This window comes from Patiria miniata, unplaced genomic scaffold (assembly GCF_015706575.1).
Source record: "Patiria miniata isolate m_02_andy unplaced genomic scaffold, ASM1570657v1 HiC_scaffold_7, whole genome shotgun sequence".
In the NCBI taxonomy this organism is placed as follows: domain Eukaryota; kingdom Metazoa; phylum Echinodermata; class Asteroidea; order Valvatida; family Asterinidae; genus Patiria; species Patiria miniata.
The window spans coordinates 33,049,467-33,058,607 of NW_024037074.1; the positions used below are offsets into that span (position 1 = coordinate 33,049,467).

General features: G+C 40.5%; 1 protein-coding gene across 1 annotated transcript; it reads right to left on the minus strand.

Annotated features, from left to right (window-relative positions):
• Positions 1 to 960: 960 nt before the first annotated feature.
• LOC119745746 (actin-3-like) lies at positions 961 to 9,101 on the minus strand. Its single transcript, XM_038222317.1, has 4 exons — positions 8,994 to 9,101; positions 5,308 to 6,106; positions 2,187 to 2,356; positions 961 to 1,141 (listed from the first exon to the last, which is right to left on the minus strand). Exons 2-4 carry the CDS (start codon positions 6,062 to 6,064, stop codon positions 986 to 988), a joined length of 1,083 nt encoding a protein of 360 aa, XP_038078245.1. The 5' UTR covers positions 6,065 to 6,106; positions 8,994 to 9,101; the 3' UTR covers positions 961 to 985.
• Between the last annotated feature and the right edge of the window lie 40 nt (positions 9,102 to 9,141).

Consider the following 9,141-nt stretch of genomic DNA (forward strand, 5'->3'; position numbering starts at 1 on the left):
CACAACATGCACGTACATGTATACAAAGTGCAACTGTTTTCGGTGCCATTTGTCAAAATTCCACAAATTCGTACACATTATCACTGTTTTGGGCCAAATAAAGAGTATGGCTTGATTAATAAGGAATTTCTGTACTGATTAGTCGTTATTTGAGCGAGAGGTGCTCAGTAGTTTTTGAGTTAGAAAAGAGAGTATTGGAGGGGGGGGGGGGCTTTCTTTTTTAATTGAGTGTATGTAGAGAGCTTCAAATACTGTTTCAAAACACTTTACCTTTTGTAAAATCATAATGGAAATAAATGAAGGTGTGCGTGTGTGTGTGTGTGTGGGGGGGGGGGGGTGATGTTTCACAAGACCCCTTTAAAAAAAACACCCCTGGATCCTCCCCCGTTTTTCCAGCACACTTCATCTCTCAGCCACTTTTGAACCCGCTGCATGGTGATCCAGAGGATTCAAATTTGGTTTTGTCGTACACTTGAATAATTTCAGAAATAGTGCTGTCTGAGTACTAGCAAAACAAAATTCATAATCTTACTTATGTGGGACTCGAACCTATGACTTGCTTTCTTACTAGACCAGATGTCTGTACTGGCAAACAGGAGGTTGTGGGTTCAAATCCCAACTGAGTAAGCTTGTGAACCTTTTCTCCTCGGCCCTCAGACAGTACGTACGTGAAAGGCAAAAATCCAACATTGAATAAACATCTCTCGGAATCAGATTCACATGTGCCCTACTTCTGTTCCAATTAGCAATAATATCTCGTTTTTAAAAAATTTTTATCCACCCTGTATTACCCGTGTTTTATTCAATAGGGAAAACGGTTCTCGTACCACCAGTAAATGCACACCACTAATGTATATTGCTGTTGTCGGTTACTCTGCCAATTTTGCCAAGTGCAAAAATTTGCCAAGCAATATCTTTCGACTATGCTGCTCCAGGAAATTGGCCTCTGGTGCTCTACTAGATAGTTTAAATTTTTTTTTTTTTTTTAGTATGGCAGACATTTTCGCCGGAAAATATCTGGGCCGTACTCTTCATACTCCTGCTTCGTGATCCAGCAGGGGTCAAAGGTCGGAAGGGAGGCTATGACAGAACCACCAACCCAGTTGGAGAAGGCACGGTGCGGTGGTGCTTTTACATTTACCTGGAAAGGCGGGAGAACCACAGATACAAATCAAAAGTCTACATCGTGAAAAATGTGCTAATATATTACTGGATTAAACACACTGTTGTCCATTGCATCTAGGCAAACACAGAGAAAGAACTCTTAAGGGTGGGGTTCCTTAAGACTAGACTTGAAACCTTATAAACAGGGTAAGTGACTCGTAGATTTCACTGGTTTCAAGCTTGCAAGTACATGGCATCTGTACGTATTACGGGTACTTTTTGGGTACCACTATTGTACACCATTCTTCCCTACAATTGTTCTCCTCGTTTCAATTGAAATGTCTTACTCCATAGACTTTCACTTCACACATGTATGTATAAACACACCAGCACACAACACCAGTACACAGCGTCTGTGTCCCACATACCACTCGGCCGAATGTGTGGGACACAGACGCTATACTTTCCCCGTGTTGCACGAGTGCGAGCGTGATAACGAATTTAGCTTCAAGCAAACTTGACGTGCAGTAAAGCTGGAACTAGCCAATATAGCTCTTTGGAACTAGCACTCTTTACACGAACCTTTTAGTAGTTTAGCACACGCAGCTGGAATGTCGCTTGCATCTTAGAACAACGCAAAACGCATGGTGCGATATGGACCGTGCGGGGCGTGCGATACAGTATACAGTCGAGTCTCGTTAATACAAACTCATTCGGACCTAACCAAATTGTTTGTTATATCAGAATTTTGTATTAAGAGGAACATCAGTCCCATTCATTGTGCACATAAATGCACAGTCCGGACTAAGGCTTTATGTTTGTTATAACCAGAATTTTGTAATAACAGAGTTTGTACTAACGAGATTCGACTGTAATATCACACTGTTGTTGCCATGAATTGACCGATCAGGATCGAGGATACAAGTTTGCTTGAAGATAATGTCTGTTGTCAGCATGTGGCCAGAAAGTTGTAGTTATCAAAGACCTAGCCTAACAACTGCCAACTCTGGCAACAACTGACTCACTTTTTGTGACTGGTTCAATCATCTTATGTCATAAATACATGAAGTTGCATTTCTTACCGTCATAAACGGCTGGAACTTCATTTTGTCGACTTCTGTGGAAAGCCTTTCTTGCAAGCCCTTGAACATGGTGTTCCCTCCGGCTAGCAGGATATTCTTGAGATAGACTTCGTCCATCCAGTCCTCATCATCAGATAATTCAATGCTCTCCATCACGGCCTTGGCCAAACCTGCCATTGAGGAAGCAGAGAAAATTTAAAATTCGGTCAAGCTCACCTCAATTTTTGAAAGTTGTACTAATTGTCTGCAGAAAAAAAAGAAATTACAATCAATTTGAAAATTGTCAAAGTTACAAATTTGGGAAAATCCATAATATTTGCATCTTGCAAACTGTGCAGCTCCCTACATATAATACAAAATGTAATCATAAGTAGTGAAAAAAGTATATCTATTTTAGATTTTTGGATTAAGGCATGTTTAGCGTCCTGCCTTTTTGAAAAAAAGGAAGGAGGAGGCCCTTTTTTCCCCTCCAAAATGGCCCGCCCGACCAGGCTATTTTTCAAGATGGCTGCCAGCTTTTCTTTTAAATGGCCGCCCTTGGACTCAGGAAATGACATACCAGCTTTATTTGGGCTAGATGCAACAGACAAAGAGGCCAAAATGATGTCACTGTTTTAAATCTATAATTTTTTTCGTTAAAAAATAAATTAAAAAATGGAGGTGGCCTCTAAAAAGGAAGCAGGCGGGGACGCTAAACACTTTTTGTTACTTGGCCTAAAGTGAATTTTGACATATGCATCTTTTGTTTCCCAGATAAATAAAGACATTCCATCATCGACTGGAAATCTAATAGAAAGGCCTTTCAAAGGCAAATGACACATGGCTGATATTTACCCAATAAAAGAAAAATTATACAAATTGGAAGAAGTTTATGGATACACCAAATGCAATTGATAACTCTACAACTTCAAAACTCTCAGGATAACTTGATATTAATACTGTCATCATCTCCTGATGACAATCAGAGAAGACTAACTGAACTTCAAGTTAATGACGTACTTCTTTTTTTTTTCAGAACGAAAATTCTCTTTTAATAGAGTAGGTTACATCACACAATGCATTAGGCCAAACAAAGAAAATAGTGTGTTTACGGTAACCCGACCGACCTGGAATTTTTTCGGCCAAATTGCCGACCTCAAACTTTTTATTGCCATTTTGAAGGTTGATAATTGACAAATTTCAAACATTTCACGGTACTATTAATTATTTGCCAATAACAAAAACCATTTTCCACACTTGAATCTGACCATGATTTGACACAAACATACCTGTGTTAACATGCAAAAATCGCGACGATCTCAAAACTTGAATTCTCTACGAAGTACGATTTTTTGCTACCGATTATTTTTGCACAAACGCATCAGGGTGAACCGGTACGCCTGGCTGGCCGACGGACGGCATGATTCTTCCCACGATACGCTGACAAAAATGCCGATCACATTGTTTTAGCCCCTGATACGCACAATATAATTATCATACACGCCATTAAAATGTACAATTTGATCGTTACATACGCTATTATTTCATCTTGACATGCAAAATCTTGACCAAAATCCTGTTTTTCTGATGCATGTGTGATCAAAATGCACACGATGACGTGTTCTGTCGACCACCAGCAGCACCCAGCTAACATACAGCATGGTACACTGGTTCCCTTCCCCAGCTAACGGAATCAATGCTATGATGAAGGACCGGAACCAGTGACTACTGCCTCTCTCCGGTCCATACATCGTATCATTCCATACAGCATGATGATGTAGTGGGCCGAAGTTGGATCGTAAAAATATTACCAAACAAACATCGCTGGAGAAAGAGAATTTCTGCGAATTTATTCACAGAACGTGATCTTTATTTTCTGTGTATGTGTTTTCCATTAACCCTAACTGCCCATAACCAATCAAACTCCAACAGTAGGTTAGTGTTTAAATCTGTTGGGATAGGTACAGTTCCCCTAAACAGATGGTCTTTTACACTGGGGTTGGCATACCTCCAGAAACTAAGTCCAACAGTGTGTGTGTACAATTTCCCATGTGGGTGTTGGAATTTGCCTGAATGGGTATGGTTCCTAGTAAATTAGGCTGGGGAGTTAGGGTTAAAAATAATGACGAGATTGCAAAGCTCGAACTTGTGGCGAAACATCGTAGCGTGTTTCTGCAGTAGTGCAAGATTTTCGGCCACGTGGGCCGTGAGCACGGCGCGATGTTCGGCCAGCCAGGGGGAATGTTGGCGGTGCCAGCGGCTGTGATGTATGTTAAGCATAAAGTGGAATCACCGACCTCAAATATATTTTTAATTAGGTGAGGCAAGTTTTAATCACTTTTGATAGCCAGTCTTGATAATTTTCGTGGCGCAAATGAAAATAATCCAGGCACAAAATAAACATGATTCCTTGCTCTATGATTAGTACGAATGATGCTCCATTAATCAGCACCCCCAAAAAAATTGGCGAAATAATTTTCCGACCAACTGACACTATTTTGAAAGGCATGTAATCGGAAAGAAAAAGTTATTTTGTTCTCCACCTTAATTTCTTAATTTGAAACTTACATGTAAATGTAATTCATACTTTTTGTAGTTAGGAAGCAGTGAAACACAGGTTGTGAAATGTTAAAAAAAAATTTTAGTTAACAATTTTGATTTTTTCTTTAATTACAAAAAAATTAGTGACCTACAAGATCTCCTCTGAATTTCAAGGACAAATCTTAAGATAAGACCCCCAGATTTGCTCTAAAATACACCAGAGAGCTTCTAAAGTTCAAACATTTTCGGGTTGTTGAATCACAGCAAATCTTCCCCCACATGTTTGAAAAAATCCTGGGGAGAACCCTGGCCGACAAAACGAATTAATTTGGATTGAAATGTACCGATTGAATATCTTCAATGTTTGAATAGTGGTTTTGTACAATTTTTTGCGAAAGAACACGCATGGGCATGCAGAACTGAAATGAAAAAAAAGATTACAAAATAAAATTATTTCCCTACCTACCTACCTGGATTTTTTTCAGGCCGTTACCGTAAACACACCATTTTTTTTGTTTGGCCTTAAATGAAAAAAGAAATTGTATAAAGAAACGGCAAGAGAGCACTGTTCTGAGTTAGTGTTACTTCAGCCTCAGCTTACCAAAACAGGACAGACCCAAAACAGATGGGTCAAAAAGAGCCTCTCCAATCTTGGCACCTATTTCCCCTGCATCAACAGAATACGTCTTGCCCCTAATGTCCAATGCGACCATGTTGCGAGATGGTTTGCCTTCTCCCTGCATTCGGACATATCCATGTTCCTCCTTGAACTTTTCAGCTAGTTCAAAGTCTACCGTCTTGATGTCGAGACTGTACTGCTCCCTCAGGGATGCCGCAATGACTTCTTGGGTGTATTCGGTCATTTTGCGGCCCGCGTACATTAGCGGTACCCTTCCAAAGGTTGGCCGGTGCCCGTCGCGGGCCGTCATTACGTTTGTAAAACCGTGGCCAGATTGGATGACCAGTCCACTTGCCTGACCGATGGAGTACAGCGACAGCATTCCCTGGTTGGCAAGATGCAAGGCCGGCACCTTGAATCTCTCAAAGAAAACCTGGAGGCTCTTCTTGCGGGATTCGGAGAGGTTCCCGTCAGGCTCGCTGAGAAGCACAGAATGCTCCGAGGGATCAATCTTCATCTTCTCCTTGAAAATGTGGTCCCAAAGCACCTCCATGCTGTCCCAGTCTTCAATGTGCCCATTTTGAATGGGGCTGGGTGCTTCGCCGGCATCGGAGCTCTGAAATGGCTCACAGGTCTGGAACACAAAATCTGGGGCCCGTTTGGAGATCTCAGCAAACCCAGCTTTGCAGTTCAATGTTCCACAATCCAGCACGACCGGGGAAGCTCTGGCGCCGTTCATGATGAAGAAATATCACCAATATGAAGATGCACTAAAAATGTCCTGAAAAGCACGAAGATAAAAAACAAAAATCAAAAGCAGGCTGAAGCTTACACCATCCACAATTTGTTTTATCACAATTTATAGTCACTTTGTTTTATCACTGTCACTGTTTATCTTTACAGCTGTAAAAGTCTTTTGTAAAACTTTAATTCCCACGTATTAAGCCTACTCCAGCACACCGATTGTCACCCTTAAGTAGTTATCTTCTAAGCCTTTTTTTACTTTGGAGAAAAGTTGGCAATATTGTTCAATCTTGTTTTTTTATTAACTATACATAAGTCCTTTTGAATGTAATATACTCCGAGGCCACATCTTTTGTTCCCTGCAATCAAAGACCTTCATCAAGGGAACCTTTGAAGAATAGCTGTAAGCAAAGATAAATGGGGCAATCTCTGCTTTTTCCCTTCAAAGCTTTTGTCGTCTTCCATTATGCGCAATCAAGCATTAATTCCAACAGGCCACTGAACATATGTGTATTTTCTATTCAAGTCACAACTTTGCTTTGGGAGTACAGAAAAAGGTTGTATGCTTCAGGATTGCACAAAGCACCCTGGTTTCCTCAAAACAGCTTCACTTTATGTGAACTGGGAAAGATTTCCACATATGAAGTTCACTCAACACTCTGTGTACAAACCCTATTAGAGTGTACTGAAAAATTCTAAGTGTTTTTTAAGAAAATGCTTGTATTTTCTCACTGCTCAAATTGACTTTGATGACATGAAATTGCTATGTGGGGGCTTGTTAGTCAATACAGAGGAAAATTAGTGAACTTGGCATATGGTAATCTTGCCGTGAACTGTAATATGCAGGCCTGTGCACAGTATTTCAAGTACGTAGTCTCAAAATTTTAGGACCAACTAGTCTTAGGCCTACATCGTCTGCAAAATTAGAATTAAAAGCTGAATTTTTGGTGATGCAATGATCACAACAGCAACTTTGCGAGGCAGAAGTTTCGGGGAACATTGACGAAACTGTAGTGAGTAAGAAGCTTGCAAATTTGATTCACACTGGTTTTTATTATGCAGCACAAACTTTAGCACGATATGGATACCTTAAGTTTTGGGACTTTCATATGCAGTATTGAGAGTCTCAAAATTTTCAGACTACATCATCACAGTACACGTTTTTGTTCTTCAAGTACATGTAGTCTGAGTAATGCTACTTCGGTTCCTTTATTGCTACTCCATGTGTAGTTGGTGTGGTTTAGTTGAAATGGCATTACACTTAATGAACTGGAATAGCCGGGCCTTTAATACCTGAATCGCCCTTTTGTAACATTTGGACATGATCTAGCGAACGTTAGATGATTGTCGCCAGAACAGCGAGATCATGTCCAAATGTTAAAAAGTAGGCTAATGTGAATCACCCATGGCATAGTTACTTGCACTAGTAAATTAAAAACTGCCGACACCCCCCCTCCCCCCCCCCAATCTGATGTCTTGAATCTAGCCACATAAATGCCGCTCAAGTACGACTTCCTCCAGCTCCTTTTCAAATGCAGAGAGAGTCCAGTAATAATTGGTAATAATGCTCACCAGTCGATCCAGTCAGTCCTTTCTTTTCTCATTTCTTTGCTTATAACACCCCCCCCCCCCTCCCGCAAACAGGACGCTGGTATTGGAAGGGTTGATTTCTTTTAGTTTAAGCTCTCATTGGATACATTTTGCATGACCTGTGTCGTAGCATGCAGCGCTACTGCTGTTTATCATACGTATGTGATAGCTGCATGCGAAGATCTAGCTTTAGTAACTCCAGCTCTAATGCATATATGTGATAGGCATTAATGCCTATCATAAACATAATGCCTTTCGCATAAAGCGCGGCATTAGAGCTGGCTGGAGTTACTCAGGCTAGCGCAGATCCAGACTGGGACCGTGAGTGCATAAAAAGGTGCAAAATTACTACTGACGTTTTTTTTACTCACCATTAGGCTAATTAATGCCCACACAACACATACATCAAAATGATATAGTTGCAAGCATGTCACCTGCGAAATCTGAGACCTTAAATCCAATTTTAAGGCAAGTTTTTGGCAGTTCAAAAACTATCCACCTCAATCTCCATGCTCTGGAAATGTGTGTGTGATTCCCAATGTATTCTGGGTAGGTGTAGGTAGAGCCTTGCAGCTTACTTGTTTTTTAATCGATGGCCAAATGAACATAGCGCCCTCTGTTAAAAAATGAAACATTTTGCATTCACTCAGATCAACAAGAGGGCGCTGTTTTATCTACACGATGAAAATGTTATAGCTGAGGAGTCTTTTTGCATAATGCATTGCAGTACACATCAACGTGATGTCTCACGTACGGTATGAATTTCGATAACTCTCTGCAAAATTAGAATTAAAAGCTGAATTTTTGGTGATGCAATGTTCACAACAGCAACTTTGCGAGGCAAAAGTTTCGGGGATTAGGCCTATTGAAGAAACTGTAGTGAGTAAGAAGCTTGCAAATTTGATTCACACTGGTTTTATTATGCAGCACAAACATTTGCACGATATGGATACCTTAAGTTTTGGGACTCTCATACAGTATTGAGAGTCCCAAATTTTCGGACTAGCGCTGATCATAAATTAAAACATTTAAAGACCTATTCTTTGAAGCTGCATCAGCCCTTCCCAGCGCCCAGCTGTTTGCAGGGCAGAGCCGAGTATAATTATGATGAGCAAATATTTTCTTTAGCCTAACCCACTAAACGTTATAGCGCCCCCAACGTAATGAGATTTAGTCATTTACCTGACGTTTATAATTTTTAATACCACTTTACCAGTTTAAACAGCGACCCAAATAAGGCCTTAAATGTGGAAAATCATGATTAAGAACTGCACTCCAAGGTGCATTTAAATAAATATTATTTGGAAAATGTTGGGTCAATAATCCCCACCTACCTGCAGGCTGCATGAAACATAAAAGCACAATCAGTTTACTTGACCATCAACACTGCAGCGCACCTAGACGTATACTGGACCATGCATGTGTTGTGCCCATTCTTGAAAATCACGCATTCTCGAGAATGGGCATGCACATTCTCGAGAA